This window comes from Mesoplodon densirostris, chromosome 6 (assembly GCF_025265405.1).
Source record: "Mesoplodon densirostris isolate mMesDen1 chromosome 6, mMesDen1 primary haplotype, whole genome shotgun sequence".
Lineage (NCBI taxonomy): Eukaryota > Metazoa > Chordata > Mammalia > Artiodactyla > Ziphiidae > Mesoplodon > Mesoplodon densirostris.
Window position 1 is genome coordinate 30264557 of NC_082666.1, and position 24252 is coordinate 30288808.

At 35.6% G+C, this 24252-nt stretch overlaps 2 protein-coding genes across 2 annotated transcripts; one reads left to right on the forward strand and one right to left on the reverse strand.

Moving 5' to 3' along the window:
* The first annotated feature begins 525 nt into the window (after positions 1 to 525).
* LOC132491609 (olfactory receptor 13F1) lies at positions 526 to 1467 on the forward strand. The gene is given in 1 exon segment (XM_060100468.1): positions 526 to 1467. A coding segment is annotated over 1 exon segment (942 nt).
* A 20442-nt stretch (positions 1468 to 21909) lies between these two features.
* On the reverse strand, positions 21910 to 22958 carry LOC132492048 (olfactory receptor 13C4-like). Its single transcript, XM_060101208.1, is given in 4 exon segments — positions 21910 to 22221; positions 22223 to 22872; positions 22875 to 22898; positions 22901 to 22958. Coding segments are annotated over 4 exon segments (1044 nt in total).
* Between the last annotated feature and the right edge of the window lie 1294 nt (positions 22959 to 24252).

Genomic DNA, 24252 nt, shown 5'->3' on the forward strand with positions numbered 1-24252 from the left:
AATCTCCCAAATTATTTTGGACAGAACCCTACAAATGGCAGAAGATACTGAACTTGGAAAGCAGAAGAGTTTCCTAAGTAAGAAGACTATTACCCAACTAGGGGAAGAAAATCATTCCAAGGGTTCAGAGGTAAATAAATGTCTTCAGCATAGATCAGTTACAAATGTGCTTTTGGAAAAAGAAAGACCCCATAAGATTGTTTCTTTCCTCAGTCTCTCATGATATTTACGAAATAAACCTTGCCATTCCCCAACATTGCCTTAAAAAGTCTTGCAGCAAAAATAACACCTTTAAGATACTTTGTTGACTTCCTGATTGAAATTTTCCTTATTGATGATGACAAATTCTTTCAAATATATATTACTAATGCTATCACCAAGTTAGAGAAGCATTTAAGCACAGACTACAAGTTGATGTGAAGAAAAAATACCAGAAAATATAAAGGGAGAGGATCTTATGTTTTATATATAATATGTAATGTTAATCACTCTATGCAAATATGCAAATGACCATGACATGATAAAATGTTCCAGGCAAATTTGACATCTGTAACAATTTTTTTCTTCCTGGGATTTTCCTACTACCCCAAAGTTGAGGTCATCATATTTGTGCTGTGCTTGCTGATATACCTGATCACCTTGCTGGGTAATATAATGCTGATCTCCATCACCATCCTGGATTCCAGCCTATACACACCCATGTACTTCTTCCTCAGCAATCTCTCTTGTTTAGATGTCTGGTACACCTCTTCTGCTTTCCCTCCAATGCTGATAAACTTTGTTTCAGGGTAAAACACTACCTCATTCTCAGGGTGTGCCACTCAGATGTACTTCTCTCTTGCCATGCACTCCACTGAGTGTGTGCTCCTGTCCATGATGGCATATGACTGATATGCGGCCATCTGCAACCCCCTGAGACACCCCATCATCATGAACAAGAGGATTTGTATGCAGATTGCAGCTGGTTCCTGGGTGACAGGCTGCTTCACTGCCCTGGTGGAACCAGTGTCTGTATTGCAGCTGTCTCTGTGTGGTAGTAGTGTCATCAATCATTTTGCTTGTGAAATTCTGGCTGTCTTAAAACTTGTTTGTGTGGACACCTCCATGGTGCAATTAATCTTGCTGGTGATCACCGTACTTCTTGTTCCTATGTTGATGCTTTTAATTTATATCTCTTATGCTTTCATCCTCTCCAACATCCTGAGAATCAGCTCAGTGGATGGTCAAAGCAAAGCCTTTTCAACATGTGCAGCCTATCTGACTGTGGTGGTTTTGTTCTACGGGACAGCTCTCTCCATGTACCTGAAGCCCTCATCTGTAGATTCACAGGAAATAGATAAATTTATGACTTTGGTATATGGTGCGTTAACCCCCATGTTGAATCCTATAATCTATAGTCTACGAAACAAAGAGGTGAAAGCAGCTTTGAAAAAATTGTTGTTTAGAAATTCTTTGGTAATGTTTTAATTTCTATCTTCAGATAATATGGGAGCAAGAACACTCATCTGGATAATCTCCAACATTATCCAGAAAATTGCAAAGTGGTTGGAATAAACCAAACCCTGGAAAATACTCATTTTTGATAGGAGTTCAACATTAAGTCCAATATCTTGGTTTACCTTGTAAATAAAACTTTTGATATTAATAAATAATTTAGGTAGAATGAATCATGTTTCTGCAGAAGTATTTAGCATTCATTGAATATTAATATAACATTAAAATTAGATGATTGCTTATTTTTTCATATTTTGCTATATCATCTAAGTGTTCAACTCTAGCAGCACCATGACAATAACTAATATACCAAGAGTGTAAGATATTAAGCCTAGTATATTTTGAAATAATTTATCCTCATATGATTTGTAATTATGTCTGAAATTATGAAGAAATAGTATTTTTATGTAAGTGTGGATATAGTTCGAGGTATATCAGTTCATAAAACCAAGACACTGTTAATTTTATAAATTTTCCTACTCTAAATGTTAAAATGTGAAATCTGTTAGATTTGATAAACTACCAAATGAATGATTTTGTTTATTTAGGATGTATATGTGGGGGATGGGTAAATATCTGTGTATGTTCAAAGACATCATGACAAGGATTTGTGCATTGTAATCCTGTATATAAAGTGGAGTAAAGGAATAGCATTCAGGAGATCTTAAAGTATCCATGGTTATAAGGTCAAAGTACTCTCATATTGTGCTCTGAATGTCTAAGTGAATTCATCAACACACACACACACACACAACACACACCATGTTACTTATTTTTCTTAGAGCATGCTGAATTGAGCAATTATGGCTAAGAAACAACAGATTTCTACCCTGTAGAGATTATACTGCAAAAGAAATTATTTATTAATGTACACACATATTGTGTGAAAAGATTCATGGATATATTTGACATATGTGAGCAAAATTACATAAATTATAATTACACCAATATTGCATATTAACCAGTTTATCCTTGTCTTTTCCACCCTCACTGGAGCTGGGAAGTTATGAGGCCAATGCATGTACATTACTTCCTCTTTATCAGAGAGATGTCTTTGGGGTATATGTGGATGATGGCTTTATTCTATGGAGAAGGTGACTCTTGCTAGCATTGACATAATCCCCTTAAATTTTAGACTTAGAGAAGGTGAGACAATTATAGATAATTATAACAAAAGGTCCCATTCTGAACAAGACAGAACTTGCAAGGAATGATTCAGTTGAGGGTGAATGGATTGATGAAGTAACCATGTCGGAGGAAAGAATTCAATGTATAGGAACTGTGCTGGTGTTCTTAATCCAAGTACCCTTAGTATACATGAGAAAATTTTTTCTTTCTCAGGTGTTAGATGAACAGTTCTATTAATTCAGAATCTCTCCAAAGGTAGAGACTGGGGATTTGTATCATAATAAAAGCAAAACAGTTATTCTGATTTGTGCCCTTACTTCCATTTCACTACCAGACGACAACGACCATGGTGTGATGTTATTTGGTTGAAGAGGATGAACTGTTAACCCTATTACCCACCCAATCTCTACAATCACTTACAACAAAACATTTACCTGATTTCAAGTAATCACAAACATTGAGCCTATAAATATCCATCTTATTTATGTGGGTGAAAATAAAATCTGTAGTTTTATGCCTCATCAGCTCTAGTGAGCATGTGCTATCATCTTCAACAACTTTGTAAGTGTTTTAAAGGGATATGGATGAGCTAGTTATTGCCTGAGAGGCCAACCAGCTGTCCAGAGGCAAAACCCAATAAAATGGCTCTTAACCCGCCTGGCTGAATCATCATAGGCCTAGAGAGGGTCCTCAGATTTCAGGTGCTTCAGCAAGAGTCATCTTGTCTAAACAACTAGATCCAGGATGGCATAAATTTCTGAATCATCCAAATATGTTTTGCTCTGTCTTCCAAGGATAGAACTGTATATGTAATCCTGAACTGCATTTTGATTACTTCTTTATCATTCTGTGTTTCATTATGAGCAACCTCCACTGTTACAGCATTCTTTATCAATAGAGGAAACAGTTCATTGAAAAGCAGTTTACAAAACTGTATCACATTTCAGTCCTGCTTCTCTGCAGTACCATCCACATCACACTTTGCAATATTTACATTCAGCATCCTTAGATGGTTCACTCACACAGGTGATTAATTTCAACAGATGAGTAACTTCAACCCCTTGTGGGAAATTTAATATTTTAACTCTAAGAGAGCAACTTTGATTCAAGGTCTTAAGGAACATCTCACTGTGACCCACTCCCAAGTACCATTTCCAAATATAGTCATATGAACTCAAAGGAAACAAATGCTTGCCTTTGCAATCACACAATAAATGGGAACTTAACCATGTCACGAGATTCCTGAATGTCTTATTAAAGTCTTTTTCTAAATATCTCTGCTTTTCTTTTCTTCAGGTGAATAAGATTTTACATGATTTCTGATACGGTCTTTTTTTTCCATTTCACTAATTTCCCACAATCTGAGAACATACTAATACCTGTGCTACTTTACTTGTTTTAAGCTATCCTGAAACTTTCCAAAATCATCATGAAAATAAGGATCACCTGGAATGCTTGCTAAAAATATCATGCAAATGTTCAACTTAGATCCAAATCAGAATTTCCAGAGGAGATATATGTTAATCTGTATGTTTTGTAACACCTGGCAATTCTTATTATGTGAGAATTATGGGAACTCTGACTCAGAGCATTAAATGGAAGAGACTGAACCCTATTACTTAATGCTTTTAGAATCGGGGTGGGGGATATATTAAGTGTCAAGGAGATGAGAATATCCCAGCTCAGAACTGATCAGAATTTATGAAAACTATATGCAGAGCTTTGTTATAAAGTGTTAGGGGAAGGGAGAATCCATTTAATAATGTGAAAAGTTTGAGTACACAACCCTTGGGACTCTGTTCAAAGAAGAACTGGATAAATACAAGGTTTCATTCTGTCTTATTCGCTGCAGCTCTCATTTGTGTAGAGAAAAAAGTAAAAACCAAGTTAATCAATTTAATTTACAAATACACTCTATATATACTAGAAGGAAGAAATATTTAAAGGCCATTTAAATATGCTTAATTTATTTTTTAATAAATCACTCTAGTGAGACCTCCTATCAGTAAAAGACAAGCACAACAGAATGATCCTAGAAGCCAGAGTGAGAAAAGCAGAGTCTGAGACCTTAATTTGGTATCGATAGCTCTCTTCCTTAAGATGTGAATCATGTTCACATATCATAGTATTATTAAAAGTTCTTAAAAAATCATCACATGTTGTGCTAAGATCATTTTGTGGGGAATAATTTTAGAGTCAGGAAGATTTTAGAAACCTACTGTAGTAATTTGGAGAAAAGATGTTATTCCAGGCCAGAGTGATAGTTGTGGAGATGGTGAGAAATAGTCAAATTCTGGATATATTGAAAAGGTAGGCAATAGGATTTCCAGAAGGACTGGATATGGGTGATAGAGGAAGAGAGGCATCAAGAATGACTTCAGGGTTTTCAGACTGAAAAGTGAGAAGGATACAGCTATGACTCACTGATTCAAGAAAGTCTGTAATTGAAGTGGATCTGTGGGAGAATACCGGGCATTCATTTTAGACATGTTAGGTTCAAACTATCTATTAAATATGACAACTACATGGAAGAATATACAAGTCATGTGTTTAGAGAAGAAGTCTGGGCTAGAGATACAAATTTGGGAGCCATTAGCATATGGATGATATTTAAAATCAATAAGATCACTAAGGTAGTGAATATAGACAATAAAAGAGAAGAGGTTGAGCCCCGGAACATCATATCAGCAAAATGCAGTACTGCAGATTTTTATTTGTCACCATGCAGGAGTGACAGATGATAGTGTGACCTCTTCATCCTCTATGTCTGATTATAGATCTGGGCACACTACTGTCCACCCTTTCCACACAGTTGCCATTCTGTATCTAATTATCATTATATTAGCTACATATTTATTCATATGGATTTGAAAATATATACCCTAATCATTCCTCTATTCAAGATTGTTTCTAATCACTGCCTATTATAACTAATGCTTAAATGAACACATTCCTATGTTTGATTTTTCACTTATCTTTTATTATATCTTAAAATCAATTCCCAGGAGTGGGTTTACTTCATCAAAGGCAATGAATAATTTTATGGCTCTTGACAGAAAAGCTTTATAGTATCTTCAGTATGGTATTAGTGGGTATTCAGATGAAGTGGGGAATTTGAGAAGAATTGGGCATGCCTCTAAGACTTGAAAATACATATATAATAGGAAATAGAATAATAGCTAGAGCTATTATTATCAAATGTTGAATAAAAGTTGTGAGAGTGTACATTGTCTTGTTCCTGATCTTAGACGAAATGCTTTCAGCTTTTCACTGTTGAGTATGATGTTGATGTAGGTTTGTCATATATGGCCTTTATTATGTTGAGGTTTGTTCCCTGTATACACACTTTGTTAAGAGTTTTTATCATAAATGAATGTTGAATTTTATCAGAAGCCTTTTCTGCATCTATTGAGATGATCATGTGGTTTTTTTCCTTCAACTTGTTAATGTAGTGTATCATGTTGACTGATTTGTGGATACTGAACCATCCTTGCATCCCTGGGATAAATCCCACTTGATCATATTATATGATCCTTTTAATACACTGCTCAATTCAGTTTTCTAACATTTTGTTGAAATTTTTTGCATCTATGTTAATCAGTTATACTGGCCTGTAATTTTCTATTTTTGTGATATCTTTGTCTGGTTTTGGTATCCGGGTGATGTTGGCCTCATAGAATGAGTTTGTAAGCATTCTTTCCTTTTCAATTTTTTGGAATAGTTTGAGAAGGATAGGTGTTAACTCTTCTTTAAATATTTGGTAGAATTCTCCTGTGAAGCCATCTGATCCTGAATTTTTGTTTGTTGAGAGTTTTTAATTACTGATTCAATTTCATTACTGGTAATTGTTCTCTTCATATTTTCTATTTATTCCTGATTCAGTCTTGGACATTGTACATTTTTAGGAATTTATCCATTTCTTCTAGTTTGTCCATTTTATTGATGTACAATTGTTCATAGGAATTTCTTATGATCCTTTGTATTTCTGTGGTGTCAGTTGTAAATTTTCCTCTTTCATTTCTGATTTTATTGTACTGGTCCCTCTCTCTTTTTTCCTTGATGAGTCTGGCTAAGGGTTTATCAATTTTATTTATCTTTTCAAAAAAGTAGCTTTTAGTTTCATTGATATTTCCTTTTTTTTAGTCTATTTCATTTATTTCTTTTCTGATATTTATTATTTCTGCTACTACAATAGAAATAATAAATATTGAGTTTTGTTTGTTCTTCATTTTCTGCTTCCTTTAGATGAAAGAATAGATTTTTATTTGAGATTTTTCTCGTTTCTTGAGGCAGGCTTGTACCTCTATAAATGTCTCTCTCAGAACTGCTTTTGCCATGTCCCTTTTATTTTGGATCATTGTGTTTCCATTTTCATTTGTCTCCAGGTATTTTGTTTTTAACTTCTCTTTGATTTCTTCAGTGATTCATTGGTTGTTTAGTAATATATTGTTTAGACTCTACCTGCTTGTGTTTTTGCAGGTTTTTTTCCTTCTAGTTAGTTTCTAGGTTCATATTGTTGTGGTTGAAAAGATGCCTGATATAATTTCAATCTTTTAAAATTTATCGAAACTTGGTTTTTGGCCTAGTATGTGATCTACCCTGGAGAATGTTTTATGTGCACTTAAAAGGAATGTGTAGGGCTTCCCTGGTGGTACAGTGGTTGAGAGTCCGCCTGCCGATGCAGGGGACACAGGTTCGTGCCCTGGTCCGGGAAGATCCCACATGCCGTGGAGCGGCTGGGCCTGTGAGCCATGGCCGCTGATCCTGCGTGTCCGGAGCCTGTGCTCTGCAACGGGAGAGGCCACAACAGTGAGAGGCCCGCATACCACAAAGAATAAATAAATAAATAAAGGAATGTGTATTCTGCTGCTTTTGTATGGAATGCTCTATATATACCTATTAAGGTCATCTGCTTTAATGTGTCATTAAGCCAGTGTTTCCTTATTGATTTTCTCTCTGAATGGTCTTTCCATTGATTTAAGTGGGGTGTTAATGTCCCCTACTATTATTATGTTACTGTCAATTTCTTTCTTTATGTTTGTTAATATTTGCTTTATGTATTTAGGTGCTTCTATGTTGGGTGCACATATATTCACAATTGTTTATAAGTTCGTGTTGGATTGGTCCCTTGATAATTATATAACATACTTCTTTACCTCTTGTTACAGTCTTTGTTTAAAGTCTATTTGTCTGACATGAGTATTGCTACCCCAGCTTTCTTTTTGTTTCCATTTGTATGGAATAACACTTTTCCATTCCCTCACTTTCAATCTGTGTGTCTTTAGATCTGAAGTGAGTCTCTTGTAGGCAGTATATATATGTGTGTGTGTGTGTGTGTGTGTGTGTGTGTGTGTGTGTGTGTGTATATATATATACACACACACACACACACACATACACATGGGTGTATACATTCAGCCACTCTATGTCATTTGATTGGAGCATTTAGTTTATTTATATTTAAAGTAATTATTGAGATGTATGTATTTATTTTGCCCTTCTTAGCCCTTATATCAGAAGACATGAAAAATAAAACTGAATCAATTGCTCAAAATGTCTTGAATAAATGCCATTTTAAACAGAAGCCTTTAATTTCTTCCACTTTCCTTAGTTTTATTTTTTCTGTATAGTTTTCCTTAAAATAGTTAGGTTTTGTGTTTTTATACTTTTTAATAATTAACCTATTTTAAACTACTGGTACAAGAAGGAGATATCTTCAAGTTCAATTTCAGGACAATCTGGGAGATTATTCCTGAAGATGCTGGTGGGACTGTAAATTGGTATAGCCACTATGGAAAGCAGTATGGAAACACCTTAAAAAATTTAAAATAGAGCTACCATATGATTCTGTAATCCCATTCCTGGGCATATATCCGGAGAAAACCGTAATTCTCAACAATACATGCACCCCAGTGTTCATTGCAGCACTATTTACAATAGCCAGGACATGGAAGCAACCTAAATGTCCATTGACAGATGAATGGATAAAGAAGATGTGGTGTGTATACACACACACACACACACACACACACATATAATATTACTATTATATTACTATTATTATATAATATTATATTACATATATATTACTATTATATGTAATATATATTACATATATATAATATTACATATATATAATATTACTCAGCCATAAAAAAGAATGAAATAATGCTATTTGCAGCAACATGGATGGACATAGAGATTATCATATTAAGTGAAGTAAGCCAGACAAAAGACAAATATCATATGATATCACTTATATGTGGAATCTAAAAACAATTATGCAAATGAACTTATATACAAAACAGAAATAGACCCACAGACATAGAAAACAAACTTATGGTAACCAAAGGGGAAAGAGGGGAAGGATAAATTAGGAGTTTGGGTTTAACTTATACACACTACTACATATAAAACAGATAACCAACAAGGACCTACTGTATAGCACAGGGAACTATATTCAATATTTTGTAATAACCTATAAGGGAAAAGAATCTAAAAAAGAATATATATATATATATACACACACATACACATATACATATATATATAAAAAACTGAATCATTTTGCTGTACACCTGAAACTAACACATTATAAATCAACTATAATTCAATAAAAAATAAAATTAAAAAAAGAGGAGAAAATGTTATAAAAATGTTATTAATATTATGAATGCACTAGCTAATTTGAAAATCTTGTTGCAATGGAAGATTTTTTAATAATAAAAAATATATTTTTGAGCCAACAGTCATATCACACTCCGTGTTAAAACACATGAATCATTCCTGTTAAAGTCAGAGTCAAGATAAGGGTAGCTTCTAAAACTGTTGTTATTTAGCATTAATTATGAATAATCCAGCTTATGCAAATACATGAAATACAAACTTAGGAGTATAAGTATAGGAGTAGAAGAGGAAGTTATCAGTACTAGTAGCCATTTTTAAAAAAGAAAATAGAATCAACCAAAAAGACTATTATAGGGCTTCCCTGGTGGCGCAGTGGTTGAGGATCCGCCTGCCGATGCAGGGGACAAGGGTTCGTGCCCCGATCCCGGAAGATCCCACATGCCGCGGAGCGGCTGGGCCCGCGAGCCATGGCCGCGGAGCCTGTGTGTCCGGAGCCTGTGCTCCACAACGGGAGAGGCCACAGCAGTGAGAGGCCCGCGTACAGCAAAAAAAAAAAAAAAAAAAAAAAAAAAAAAAAAAAAAAAAAAAAAAGACTATTATAAGTAGTAAAAACATTCAATTAGTTACCTGGCTACTTAATAATAATATATAAGATTAATAGCTTCTCTATAAATAAAAATTGCTTAGAAATTATCACCAAAAAGTCAAATAACATAATAAACATAAAATATTAAAAACATATTAAAAATATTGAAATATCAAAAACCTGTAATTTATATGAGGTAGTGATAACTTAATATAGAAAGAATTCTTATAAAAATAAAAAGAATTTCCAATTCGTTTACTTTGCACAATTTCCAATTGAAACCCAATTAGAAAATGGATAATCAAATAATAAGGAAAAGTCACAAACTGAGATATAGAATAAAAAATTCATACATGAAAATATGGTTAGTTTCACTCATGCAATTAAACACTAATAAATTCAGAAATGAAATGTTATTTTAATCAATTAAAAATGCATGTAAACTTATGGGTAACTGATGATAATGGCAGTTGCTTAAATCCACATTTCCTTACATATCCTCCAAAAACAATACAGAATAACAGAAGAACAAATAAAGCTATTCAAACCCACAAAACCAGAAGACAGAACATGACCAACCTTGAAGTACCGATAAGCACAAAATTTAACACTAAATCGTAGCATCTCTCATGTTCTCACTGAATCTTTTCACAGAGCAGAGACTAGCATGGAAAAGAGAAGGGGGATACAAGCAGCAAGTTTAAGATTGACCTAAAACCAAAACACAGCCCTGAATACAGGTGGGACACAAAAGTGTGTATAAGTTGAGGTGACTGTCTTCTAAAGTCATAGATTTGGGGTAAAAAGTAAATGAAAAGGAAGGGAGAGTCACCTTTGGAGATTTAGAAGTAAAAGAGCAAAGAAGCAAAAAGGAAAATTGGGGTCATGCTAAATAAAAATGTTCTAAAATAGGGACTTCCATGGCAGTGCAGTGGTTAAGACTCCACGCTCCCAATGCAGGGGGCCTGGGTTCAATCCCTGGTCAGGGAAGTAGATCCCACATGCTTGCCACAACAAAGAGTTCGCAGGCCACAACTAAGGAGCTGTGAGCCACAACTAAAGAGCCCGCAAGCAGCAACTAAGACCTGGCACAACCAAATAAATAAATAAATAAATAAAATAGTTTTAAAAAGTGTTCTAAAATATCGGAGGGCCTACAATTCCTTCCTACTTAGATAAGATAAAGGAGAAAAAAAGACAAGGAGGGCCAGAGAGCCCTCAGGACAAGGGTAAAGTGGATTTAGCAAGCTAATGCTGTTATAAGGTTCTCTCTCTATTTCTGCAGAAGGGGAAGGGGAAGAGAGAGTCAAAGCAATTATTTAAGGAAATTCTACTTCAAAACACAGACAGATGAGGACACTCTTGACCTACAAATCATATAAATGAATCCAAATTATGAAATAAATAGTGAAAGTAGACTATATTCAAAACTATTATAAAATGAGATAGAAAATGAGAAACAAAATGCCTCAGCTGATGGTAACTTCTGCCCTTCATCCCAAAGAAAGAGAAGGAGAAGGAGGAGGAGGGGGGAGGGGGAGGAGGAGAAGGAGAAGGAGAAGGAGAGGAAGAGGAAGAGGAAGAAGGAGGGGGAGGAGGAGGGGGAGGAGGAGAAGAAGAAGGAGAAGGAGAAGGAGGAGAAGGAGAAGAAGAAAAGAAGGAGGAGGAGGAGGAGGAGGGGAAGAAGGAGGAGGAGGGGGAGGGGGAGGAGGAGGGGGAGGGGGAGGAGGAGGAGGGGAGGAGGAGATGGAGAAGGAGAAGAAGAAAATTAAAACTGTAAAACAACGCTACAAATCAATACCAGTAACCTCAAACAAGCATTTGAGGAAAACACCTGAATCAGAAATTCAAAAATTAAAAAGAAATTGTTCAACTAATGTATCAGGAAGAAATGAAAAGAAAATTGGTTGAATTCAGGAAATAATAAGTAAAAGACAAAGCCATCTCAAAGACTAAATAGAAGACTAAAATAAAGGTAGTCAAGGTAAAATAGATTAGAATGAAATTTAATAAGGGCATTGAAGAAAGGGAAGCAATCAACAAAATGAAAATAAGATCAAGAAAATCTATCCAATGAAACAGAGGCAAAGAAGAAATATTGTTACTTTTACAAATAAATAAAATTTGAGTCTCTAAAAAAGAAATAAAACAATAAAATAAAATTAATATTTAAAACTTAAGTCTAGAAAAACTTTTTGTAAATAAAGTACTGAAAGTGTCTACCAGGTGCTGGGAAAAAATAAGCTCAGCATAATCAACTCTGATAGGTATCTCAGTAAAGCTACTGGAGTTTAAAATACAAAATCTTTAAATATTTAAAACAAAATGGTTAACATCTTATAAGGGCAAACAAATTAGTCCAACATTAGATTTCTGAAAAAGATCAGACAGTGGAATTGCATTTTGAAAACACTCAAGAAAGAAAATGCATACCAAGTAATTTATATCTAGTCAAGCTATCCTTCAAATATCCATGATATTGAAAAATGGTTTTAAACACATAAGACCCAAGGAATGCTGTAGGCATAATCCCCTTTTATAGTTGATGAGAGGATAATCTCCATTCAAACAAAAGATGAATGGGGAAACTTGGGTAAAAGGATAAGCAGTGAGCATTTAAAATATTTAATTATAAGTCTAAGAATAAAATATAGGTGAGAATGAAGACACCAGAATAATATATGAATAGTATATGTTCTGAAAAAGTGAAAAATTATACAACCAGAAAAGCTAAGAGGGAACATATGCCTTTGACAATAATAAGTTAACTACAGCCATGCTTGCAATCTCACCATGAACTTTTAAAAAATTGGACAAAATAGATGAAAAAATGGTTTTTAGATACTGAACAAGCAAGGCAGGGAGGACAGTGACCTCTGGAAGAAGAGACTAGAATTAAAGCCAATTTAGTATTATTTTTTAGACTCTGGTTTATGGAGGAGGATCCCAAACAGATTACAGTGGTCTCACTAAATTGAGCAAAGTCAGAAAAGAGTTAAAGGGGCTGAAGCAGCTGCTTTACAGGGCAGAGTTCTGGAGACTAAAAATATAAGCAAAGAAATAGCTCCAGGTACCATCAGAGGGGTTCCATCAAATTGGCTACTGAACACTAAAGCACACATGCAGAACAGTGAAATAACATGAGTTCAGGCAAAGAAGAACCAATGGGGAGTTATAAACCAAACCATTCCCAAAGCTCACAAAGGTTTGAGAGACATCTGAGTCCCAAGCAACAAGAGTAAAATATCTTCACTGAACATCCAGAGCATTTAGAGACCTGTGAATTGCTAGCTAGCAGTAGCGCTAAACTAACTCTAGGACAGGGATTCTCAAGTGCAGGACAATTGACACTTTGGGCTGAATAATTCTTTGCTATGGGGGTATGTCCTATGCATTGTAGGGTGTTTAGCAACATCCCTGGTTTCAACCCAATTAATTTCAGTAGCAGTGCTCCCCCCACCGCAGGTTGTGACCACCAAAACTTTATCCAGACATTGCTTAATGTCCCCTCAGAGGCAAAATTATTAACAGTTCCAAAGTAAATCACATCCATTGATCTAGGGTAAATGCAAATCTAGATATACCCTCATAAAGCTTAAAAACTTGCCTCAAAGGTGTCAAGGTAATCTGCAAGTAACTGCCTGCCAGAATACATGCAACACACTTTAATAGGAGACCCCAAAATCCAACACTCAATGAGATTAAGTTCAAAATGACTAGCATACAAGCCAAAATAACAAAAAAATGCAAAAAGTCAGGACAATCTGGCCCATAACCAGGAAAAAATAAAAGCCATTCATTCAATAGAAACAGTTTGGGAAATGATAGAAATGATGAAATTGGTAGATGAATTATTACAAATTACCCACAATTTAGAGAAAAGGAAGAACATAATGAAGATAAAAGTTATTTTTAAAAAATAACTTCTGGAACTAGAATATGCAATTTGTAAAACAGAAGTATTACTATATAGGATGAATGGCATATTATAGAGTGCAGACGAAAATAAGTGAACTTGAAGACATAGCAATGAACTATTCAAAATGAAGCATAAAGAGAAAAGAAAACCGAAAAAAAATAATGAACAGAGCTTCCGTGAAATATGGGAAATATCAAGCAATTCAATATACATAGAATTGGCATCTCAGTAGCTAAGAAGAGAGTAGGAGAACTCAAAGAATGGAAAGAAATAATGGCCAAAACTTTTCCAAATTCAAAGAAACCCACAGGTACAAGAAGTTCACAAAACTACAAATAATATAATCACCACACACAGAAAAAAACACACACAGGCAAATACACACATAGGAAAAGCTATATCACATCCCAGTTAAATTGGTGAAAATCAGTACTAAAAGAAAATCTTTAAAATAGCTAAATAAGGGAAACATTATATCTAGAGGATTAAAGATAATATTGATGGCATACATCATGGTAGAAGTAATGCAACCCACAAGAAATGCAACAATGTCCTTAATGTGCTGAAAGAAAACCAAATCTCTTAGCAAATTTCTATGTATAGCAAAAATATTCTTTAAAAAATGAAAGTAAAATAAGGAATTTTTTGGACAAAAGCTGAAAGGAATTACCAAAAGTAGAACTACACTTAACAAAATAGTTTTTCCAGTGGACAGAAAATGGCATCATATAAAAACATAAATTGGCACAAAAGAATGGAGAGTGTTGAAAATGGTAAATATGTGAGTAAACAAAATAGAATTTTTTTCTCATGGTTTTATATTTCTTTAAAATATATATGGAATCTAAAAAAAACCAAAAGGTTCTGAAGAACCTAGGGGCAGGACAGGAATAAAGATGCAGACTACAGAATGGACTTGAGGACACGGGGAGGGGGAAGGGTAAGCTGGGATGAAGTGAGAGAGTGGCACTGACATATATACACTACCAAATGTAAAATAGATAGCTAGTGGGAAGCAGCTGCATAGTACAGGGAGATCAGCTCAGTGCTTTGTGACCACCTAGAGGGGTGGGATAGGGATAGGGAGGGTGGGAGAGAGATGCAAGAGGGAGGAGATAGGGGGATATATATATAGCTGATTCACTTTGTTATACAGCAGAAACTAACACAAATTGTAAAGCAATTATACTCCAATAAAGATGTTAAAAAAGTAAATAAAAATAATTGACTATTTAAAGCAGAAGTGTTGAGTTTAGCTCAGCTACTCCATTGTTTGCTGCCGTGGTTTCCATTTTGCTTGGCCAAGTAGCCTGCAGGGACACTAAACTGACACTAGTCCCTTTTCATTCAAGTGCATGCCCTAGGTAATAGCATGCAGCATCACAAACAAATGTAAATTCTTGTTATAACTTCCCTAATGGCCCTTGTGATTAATAGTCTCCCCTCTCTCCCAGCACTTTCCCTTTGAATGACCCTTAGATAAGACCTTCCTGGGCCTTACCAAAACCCAGCTATTTGTTTGAACTGACCAATCCAGCCTTAGCCTGGGAACCCCAAAAGACTTCACCCATGGACCCTAATAAACACATGGGCCTGGGTCCTATCTCTTTCTTTCTCTACACTCTGCCTTGACCTCCATATGTGGCTCCTCAAGGCATACTGAGCAAGACTTCCAGGACCTGTGAGTAGTAAAATTCTCTGTTTCCATTTCTCTTGTGGTCTTTTGCTGAACCATGGCTCACCATCTGGCACTCTGTGTTCCACTTAACAAGTGTTAATTTGACACATTCATAACAAAAATGATAACTAAGAATTGTGTGGTCTAAATATATAGAGAGAAGTAAAAATATGACAAAAATAGCACCAAAAATGAGAGGGGAAATGACAGTATACCATTTTAACCTTCAAACATTATACATGAAATGGTAAAAAAAAAAATTATTAGACCATAGAGTGTCATAAATTTAAAATGTAAACTTCAGCCTCTAGAGCAACCAACAAAAACTATAAATTGAGATGCATAGGTAATAAGGTAACAATAAAAATAAAATGGAATCCTACAAAAATATAAAAATAATCCAAAACAACGTAGGAAAAAGAGCAAAAAGGAAACAAAGAAAATGAGATAGAAATGTGGTAGACTAATTCCAGGTATAACTAACTTATAATAAATAATAAGTACACTTAATTTAAATATTCTAAACATAGCAATTAAATGACAGCGATTGTCATACTGGAGTAAAAAACTGTCCCCCAAAACCCACTTTCACATAGAGATGCAGATAGATTAAAACTATAAAGATGGAAAAAGATATAACATGCTTACATCTTTTCTGAAAAAGTATTTTGGCTTAATTTTGAAAGATGTTTTTACTGAATACTGAATTCTGGTTTACAGACTTTTTTTTCTTTTACCACTCTAAAGATATCATTCTGTTGATTTCTGATTTGCATAAATTCTGACAGGATGTCTGCATTATTTTTTTATCTTTATTCCCCTATACTTATTGTGTGTTTTTCCCCCCGGCTGCTTTACATTTTTTTGAGTAACACTGGTTTTCAGCAATGTGATGATGTTTTTTGTTAAGATTTTCTTCACATATTCCTGCTTTGTCATCCTGAGGTTCTTAGGTCTCTGGATTTATAGTTTTCATAAAGTTTGGGAAATGTTCAGTCATTATCTCTTCAAATATTTTTTCTGTTCTCCTCTTTCTTTCTTCTTCCTCTGGGACTTAAAAATACATGTATGTTAGATTGTCTGATATTTTCCATAGGTTACTGAGTCTCTGTTCACCTTGTATTAGGTCCTTTCAGTTTCTGTGGTTCATTTAGGATATTTTCTATGGCTATGTCTTCAGGTTCACTGATCATTTCTTCTGCAGCTTCTACTCTATTAACCCCATCCAGTAAAAATTTAAGTCACTATTTGTTTTATCTCTTGAAATGGTGCTTGGTCTTTTTTTTTCATTTTCCTCCACATTATATTCCTGTTTTCCTTTAAATCTAGCACATTTATTATATTTATGATAGCCCGCTTAAATTCCTTGTCCTCTAATTCCATTATCTCTACCATTTCTTGGTCTCTTTCTATTGATTGAATTTTTTCTAGGTTATATTAGCTAGCTTCTTTGCATAACTTGAATTTTTTATTGGATGCCAGATATTGTGAAATTGACTTTGTTGAGTGCTGGGTTTTGTCATATTCCTTTAAAGGATGTTAGAATGTTTTACTTTGTTCTGGTAGCCAGTTAAGTTACTTGTAGATTAGCTTCATCTTTTCTAGACTATTAAAAACAGTTTTAAAGACAAATCTAAAATAGCCCTTATTATAAGGATACTTTAGCCCCACAAGATGTTACCCCTGTGGCACTCCATTGAGCATGCCACACCCCAAAGACATGGTCTCTACTCTGACTGGAAGGAAATAAAATGGTCCCCAGGCCTATGTGATCTCTGGTAATTTCTTGGCTTATATTCACTGGTGATTTTTATTTCCTCAGCACTCTTTTTCCCTGCAAGTATCTCACTGCTAGAGGTAGAAGATACAGATATAAAAAAGGGAAGACAGAGTGCAACTACTAGTGTTGCATTGAATTTGAGGTATCAGTATGAACTCATGGTTTTATATAGCAATATATAGTAAACACGTTAGGCTTTGGAGGCCACATTGTTCCTGTCACAACTCCTCAACTCTGTCATTGTAGCATGAAAGCAGTGATAGACACTATGTAAATAAATGAGCATGCTATGTTCAATTCAAACTTTATTTATGACTACTGAGAAGGAGAAGAGAAACTTAGCATTTATCAGGGGATAGGCTCAAGTAAGGGTGCAAATATAAAGGGGTATATATTCATCAGGGTTCTGCAGAGAAACAAAGCCAACAGGATGTGTATAGATAGATAGATAGACAGATAGATAGATAGATAGATAGATAGATAGATAGATAGATAGATAGATAAAGAGAGTCACTGAAAGTAAGAGGGGGCGGGTACGGAGAGGGAGAGATGGATTTTAAGGAATTGGCTCATGTGATTGTCAGGGCTGGCAAGTCTAAAATCTACAGGGAAGGCTGGTAGGCTGGAAATTCTGGCAGGAGTCAACATTGCAGTCTTAAGTCTGCAGACAGTCTGGAGACAGAATTCCTTCCATTTCTGAGGACTTCAGTCTTCTCTTAAGGCTATCAACTGACTCGATGAGGTCCATCTACATTACGGAGGGTGATCTGTTCTATTCAAAGTCTACTGATTTATATGTCAATCACATCTAAAAACTACCTTCACAGCAACATCTAGACTGATGTTTGATGTACAATGGGGTACCATAGCCTAGCAAAATTGACACATAAAATTAACCATCACAGGGTAGCAAAAGGGGAGTTTCCTGGTAGTTATGAACAGGTATATATTTCGATTATGGTGGTGGTTACAAGAATCTGTACATAGGATAAAACTGCATAGAACTACACACACACATGCACACACACACATATGAATACATGGAAAATGGTGAAAACTGAATATGTTTTGTAGTATAGTTAATAGTACTGAACCAGTGTCAATTTTGTGATTTTGATATTGTACTTCTATAATATAAGGTATCAAAATTGGGGGAAGTGGAGTGAAGGGTACATGATACTCTATATACTATTTTTGTAATTTTCTATGAGTCTATACTTAACACCAAATAAAAGGTCTTTAAAAATTTTATGGACACTCAAGTTTGATATTCCAATAATTTTCAGATGCCATGAAATATTATTTTTCTTGTAATTTTTTCAACAGTTTAAAAATGTAGACATCATTCCTAGCTCATGGAGCACACAAATATAGGTAGCAAGCCAAGGCCCAGGGTCATTTTTTGCTGACTGCTAAATTAAATAGTATTGTTTCTTCATGTCAATAATTATATTCTGTTTATGGTAAAAAAAAAAAGTCTTTGAATGCTTTTAAGAAAGACAGAGTGAAATATTTAGGGGTAAAGAGATATAGTATCTGTACCTTACTGTCAAACAGCTCTCTCTTTACATATATATTAATATACTTACATATATATATATATATATAAAGAAATGATAAGGCAAATGTGGTAAGATATAATATCTGAAGATCCTGGGTTAAGGCTTAAAGAAAATTCTTTCTATGATTCTTGCAACGTTTCCATAAGTCTGAACTTATTTCAAAATAAAAATTATTTACACACACATATATATCCAATACTTGCTTAAAAATCTGGAAAAAGGGAGTGAGTAGGTATAGATATCGGTGAAACAACGAGCTAGCAATTCTTTAAACTGAGTGATTGGTATATGAGGTTTCATTATATAGCTTTCTTTTTATGGTTATTTGAAATTTTCCAAAATTAAAAGTTTATATATGTATACACACACATGCACACACAGACCAGAGCTGCAAAAGTTTGAGGAAACATGTACAGTGACACTGACAGCAGGTAATATGATTTGCGGGGAGGGGCATATAATTTAACAAGAGAAATTAAAAAATCAAATCACCTGCTATAGTAAATTCATTTTCTATGTAGTAAATTTATTCTGTGAAACCTAATGAGTTCTACACACATTAAAAAAACTTTCAGGGCTTCCCTGGTGGCGCAGTGGTTGAGAGTCCGCCTGCCGATGCAGGGGACACGGGTTCGTGCCCCGGTCTAGGAAGATCCCACATGCCGCGGAGTGGCTGGGCCTGTGAGCCATGGCCGCTGAGCCTGTGCGTCTGGAGCCTGTGCTCCGCAATGGGAGAGGCCACAACAGTGAGAGGCCCGCGTACAGCAAAAAAAAAAAAAAAAAAAAACTTTCAAAATAGCAACTTGAAATGTACCACAGTGCACCAAAATAAGTCAACATTAAAATGATTAATAAGATAAATAATAAAAATGTTAATGGTGGTCACCTGTAGGAGGTAGCAACAGTGGTAACAATATTTTCTTCTTTATAGTCTTCCGTAGTTTTTTGAATTTCTAAAATATCTATTATTTATCACAAAATAATACATGTAACAATCTTTTTGAGATTTCTCAATTTCTTGGGAGGGCAGATTAGTTTTAAAACTGTTAATTTTCTGGGCATTCATCAACATGAGCAGAACTTGTCAAAATTGAAGCAACATAGCACCAACTTTTTATATAGCAATGGAAAGAATAATTTTAATCAATTTTTGTAAATAAAGCATTCAGTTTGATGTAAGCATGCATATGAGATGCTAGCACCCTTTGCTTTGTGGGGGGAAAATTAAGGTGTTAATGAATTGGCTGGGACAATAGAAGTAGAACCATGAACATACAGACATGTGTTAAAACCTTGGTAGCATAGGTCAAAGTTTGAAAAGAATCAAACTTGGATCAGACTGAAATGTAGGGCTCATCCCAGTGGAGTAGGGAGAAGTTAAAAAGCCTCACCTAAAGGTTTTGGTACATGCCTGTCTACATAGAACCAAAAGCAGCACCCACTGTGATACAAGCCAGAGGGGAGGACGCACAGTTAGAGGTTTGCTGCAGTGACAACACTCCAACCCAGGTGAGACAGAAGACAGGTAGCAGGATTTTAGTGACCAGATCACATAGATCAAAAACATGGATTTACCCAAGGATGTAGATTGGCAGGGAGTACAGTTCTCAGGTAGGAGGTCTGGGGTCATACTATGGCTCCAAAACCAATAGGGAAGAGAAAATTTAGGTAGTACCATAAGGCTGAAATCAGCTGTCACAATGGCTGGTGATATGGACCAATTATATGCTGTGCTCAGCCATGGAAAAATAATCTACACAAAGTGAAAAAAAAAAAAACCCAACCATCCAAAAAGCCTATAATAGGTTTACTGAGGAGTTTCAACTCACTGGAGTATAAAATGAAATGAATTTCTCTTCCCAGTCACAAATTTCAGATTTTCAGAGTCAAAAGAAATATTTCAGGCAAACTAAAAACTTTCTGGTTATTTTCAGCCCTAAGACACCCACCCCCCCAGCCCTCTTCTAGAGCAGCTCTTCTGCTAGTCCACAGCCTAGAGAGAAAAAGCTCAGCAAGCCTCCATTCATCAAGCCAGATGTCAGTTCTTCTTTGTAGGCACCCAAAACCTCAACAGGTTTTGCAGCACTACCTTACTTGTCTTGGATAAGAACAGTCTTCCCACTCTTTCATAGGAACAGTAGTGAAACACTTCCCACCATTCCTTGAGCACTTCCCATGATGTATAAATCTCCTTTGATTCTACCTTCCCCCTTCTTGATGTTTACTTTATATAGATATGTGGGGAGAGGAGGCAAGGAAGAGTGGTGGTTGATACCAGTAGGAAAACAAGGGAGAGATGCCTGACTCTAACAATTGGTAGTTTAAAAAATAAAACTCACTACTTGGTGTCATTTATCTTCAATTTGGAGTCTCCACTTCAATACTTAAATTCTGGGTCAACAGAAAAAGTCAAACAACATCCTCTACAAAGGGAATTACTATGAATTGGCACTATGCCCAGTGTTTTGTACAACTTACTCAATCTTTACAGTAACACTGACAGCAGTGTTTAATTGCTCTCTTTTTTCAAATAAGAGAACTACATTTTAGAAAAAGTGAATAACTTTCCCAGTATTAAGTGGTTTGTGATGGAACAGAATTTATACTCCTGCCTCACTATTTCTAAAGAGTATGTGTGATATTTTCCACTGTGTTGCCAGACAGTACACCAAAAACCACTCATTTCAGATATCACCAGGGATAAGATTCTAAAGTGACTGCCTTTGTGAAATATGGATCAGAATCTATTGGAATCTGAGTCTGTAGCAGACTACTGTTCTCAGGGATTGTAGCTAAGCTGAGATAGTGGAAACAAAGAATAAAAATCTCGGGGCTTCCCTGGTGGCACAGTGGTTGAGAGTCCACCTGCCGATGCAGGGGACACGGGTTCCTGCCCCGGTCCGGGAGGATCCCACATGCCACGGAGAGGCTGGGCCCATGAGCCATGGCCGCTGAGCCTACGCGTCCGGAGCCTGTGCTCCGCAACGGGAGAGGCCACAACAGTGAGAGGCCCGCATACCGAAAAAAAAAAAATCTCTATATATAACTTTGCTTTGTCCATGAAGGTTGTCCATGATTGCCCAATGATGCCATGTCTAGTCTTTATACACTAAACACCCACATTTCCTTTTGGTCTTATTGGTTAACAGATTTCTGACTCAGCAAATATTTCACAGCAGCTTTTACATCCTTGTTTCTCAAGCTATAGATTATAGGATTTAGCATTGGGGTCACTACCCCATAAAACATGGAAACAAGTCCTTCTCTAGCTTGCAAATTGTCTTGTCCAAGGAAGTCTTGACACTTGGATTTGGCATACATAAAGAAGATGGTACCATAAAACATAATTACCACCGTCAAATGCACTGAACAGGTGGAAAAGGCCTTGCGTCTCCCTGTGGCTGAGTTCATTCTGAAGATGGTGTAGAGGATGAACATATAGGAGAAAATAAATGGCCAGCAGGGGAAGAACCAGGAAAGCCATAATTGACACTGCTAGGGTAACAATACTGAGGGTTATATCAGCATAAGCTAGCATGAGGACAGCCAGTATCTCACATAAGAAATGACTGATAATATTATTACCACAGAAAGGCAATCTCATGGCAAGAGATGTTTGCACAATTGAGTTGATTCTGCCAGACAGCCATGACACAGAAGCCAACAGTACATACACCACCTTGCTCATGAGGATGGGGTATCTCAGAGGGTTACAGATGGCCATGTAGCAGTCAAAAGCCATCATGCCAAGGAAGAAACACTCTGCTGACCCCATTGCAAATCCTAAGAATATTTGCACTGCACATCCAGAGAAGAAAATATTCCTTTTCTTTGAGATTAAGCTCACCAAAGTTGAGGGAACAGAGGAGGATGTATAGCAGATATCCAGAAAAGAGAGGTTGCACAGGAAGAAGTACATGAGAGTGTGAAGACGGGAATCAAAGACGCTTGCTATGATCAGAACATGATTGCCAATTAGAATCAATAGGTACATAACTAGAATTAGAGCAAAGAAAATAATTTCAAGTTCGGGGTAACCAGAGAGTCCCAGAAGAATGAACTCTTTCACACATGTCTTATTTATTCTATCCATGTCCCAGCTTTCAGGATGTCAAAGGAATACCAACATAAAACATTTTCACTGCCAAATAACAACAAATGTAACAAATTTCTTGGATAGGCATTATTCTAGAGTGAAACAGAAAGAATGTTTTCTTTGAAGCTCTGTCATTCAGTTATCTTCAAGAATGTCTGCGCCTAGAATACAATGATACTGGGAAATTGAGACTTCAATGCCCTGTGTCTAATGTTTGAAGTTCTACCTAGGATCAGAAGCAAATTCAGAAGCAACCTTCCCCACTGTTGAAGACACCCTAAGTTGAGTTTTTTAAAAGCCTTAGAATATTTCAGATGACAAACCTGACTTCATTTAGTCAGGCTCAGTGACAGAGTGGTGGGGAAGGCAAAAGACAACTCAACAAGGACTGGAATTTTGATTCAGTGTTTAACAGAAATTTTGAAAATTTTAAAGCAAGTTTGATTTTATGCATTTTTGTTTGTCTGCCTGACACCCTGGATCTCCATCCAGTCTGTTAAATTGCGTATTTTTATAGGCAGACATTTTATCATAGTAAACTGAACCACATACACAGCAATTTAACATTTGTTCAAAGGTCTAGTTAGTTGTTGATCTCGTAGTCTTTCCCATTACAAGACCAGTGTGTAAACTAACTCTGCAAGTATACAGTGGAGATCTTTGAAGAAAAATAGTCTCTCTTCTTTTGCTTTATTCTGTGGCTTCAAAGTTATTCTTCGTAATTTATTTATTTAAGTGAACCTGAGAAAACAGTAATAATGCTTAAATATATATCTGTGTATGTGTGTGTAGCACTTTATACTTTACAAAAAAAATTAATCTTCTCATTATCTCTATTTTTTTTTCAAATGTGAAAGACAGAATATGGCCAAAGTAATCCAGCCTATAAGTAAACAGAGGAGCTTGAAGCTCAGATCTTTGCCAATGAAGTCTAGAGCTCTTTGGGCTACAACACCAAAAGTTATTATACCACGTTCTCCCACCAAGAACTACCCAGAATTTTTGGCCTTGGTGGATTTATGAAGAATCAATTATTTCAGTCTTTCAAATTCTTCATATGTATATAAATTTCCTGGGTATCTTGTTAAAATGTAGATTTTCTTTTACTAAGTCTGGTGCAGGCCCTGGGACTCTGCATTTCTAATAAACTCCCAAAGTATGCTGAATAACAAATCACAGCTGTATTTGGTAATAAAAAATTAGTAACTGCACTGCCTCATGCTGTTCATATTTTAAATCCATATTTAATAATAGTTTTAATTATGGAATGAAAAGGTATAGTGTCATGATATTCAAGGCTTACATTATACTGATAAATTATTTCCACCTCCTAGAAGAACCTGTTAATTTCTTCTTAGTATTTATGCCAGCATTCTGAATTA